Raw genomic sequence first — 349 nt, 5'->3', positions numbered from 1 at the left:
CAGGAATGTCTAGAATCAACAAAATGTTATTACGTAAGATACAGTAATAAAGAATGATGTCTTTAGAGCTTGAGATTTTACTTGACATTTTCTGGAATTGTGGTGACTGTGGCCTTCAGTCTTTTTCAGTAATGTGTTATTGAAAAGGTACTTTATGCTAAAGCATTTTTATTAGATGGCGTGTTATACAAAGAATATCAAAATAGTTATTACCAAACGGATTTATTTTTAAGAAAAGTGACAAAATTAGAATTTTAAACACTTTTTTCCCTTAGATCTAGGAAAAACATAAATAAAATACCACATATGAGATGTTAGTATAGTGCTTGGTGCATAGCAGGTAGTCAAC

General features: G+C 30.1%; 2 protein-coding genes across 9 annotated transcripts in view; one reads left to right on the top strand and one right to left on the bottom strand.

Annotated features, from left to right (window-relative positions):
- The window catches only part of DOCK7 (dedicator of cytokinesis 7), a 220,162-nt gene that overhangs the window by 77,371 nt on the left and 142,442 nt on the right, over positions 1-349 (top strand). The window lies entirely within an intron of this gene.
- ANGPTL3 (angiopoietin like 3) overlaps positions 1-349 on the bottom strand; it is an 8,583-nt gene that overhangs the window by 3,590 nt on the left and 4,644 nt on the right. The window contains exon 4 of the mRNA XM_007464285.1: positions 1-9. This exon is cut by the window's left edge and continues 114 nt beyond it. Within this exon, the coding sequence (XP_007464347.1) occupies positions 1-9 (9 nt within the window). The remainder of the gene's footprint in view (positions 10-349) is intronic.

This window comes from Lipotes vexillifer, unplaced genomic scaffold, assembly GCF_000442215.2.
Source record: "Lipotes vexillifer unplaced genomic scaffold, Lipotes_vexillifer_v1.1 scaffold47, whole genome shotgun sequence".
Taxonomy (NCBI): domain Eukaryota; kingdom Metazoa; phylum Chordata; class Mammalia; order Artiodactyla; family Lipotidae; genus Lipotes; species Lipotes vexillifer.
The sequence above is the reverse complement of the archived record's forward strand: the minus strand, read 5'-3'. Positions and strand labels throughout refer to the sequence as shown.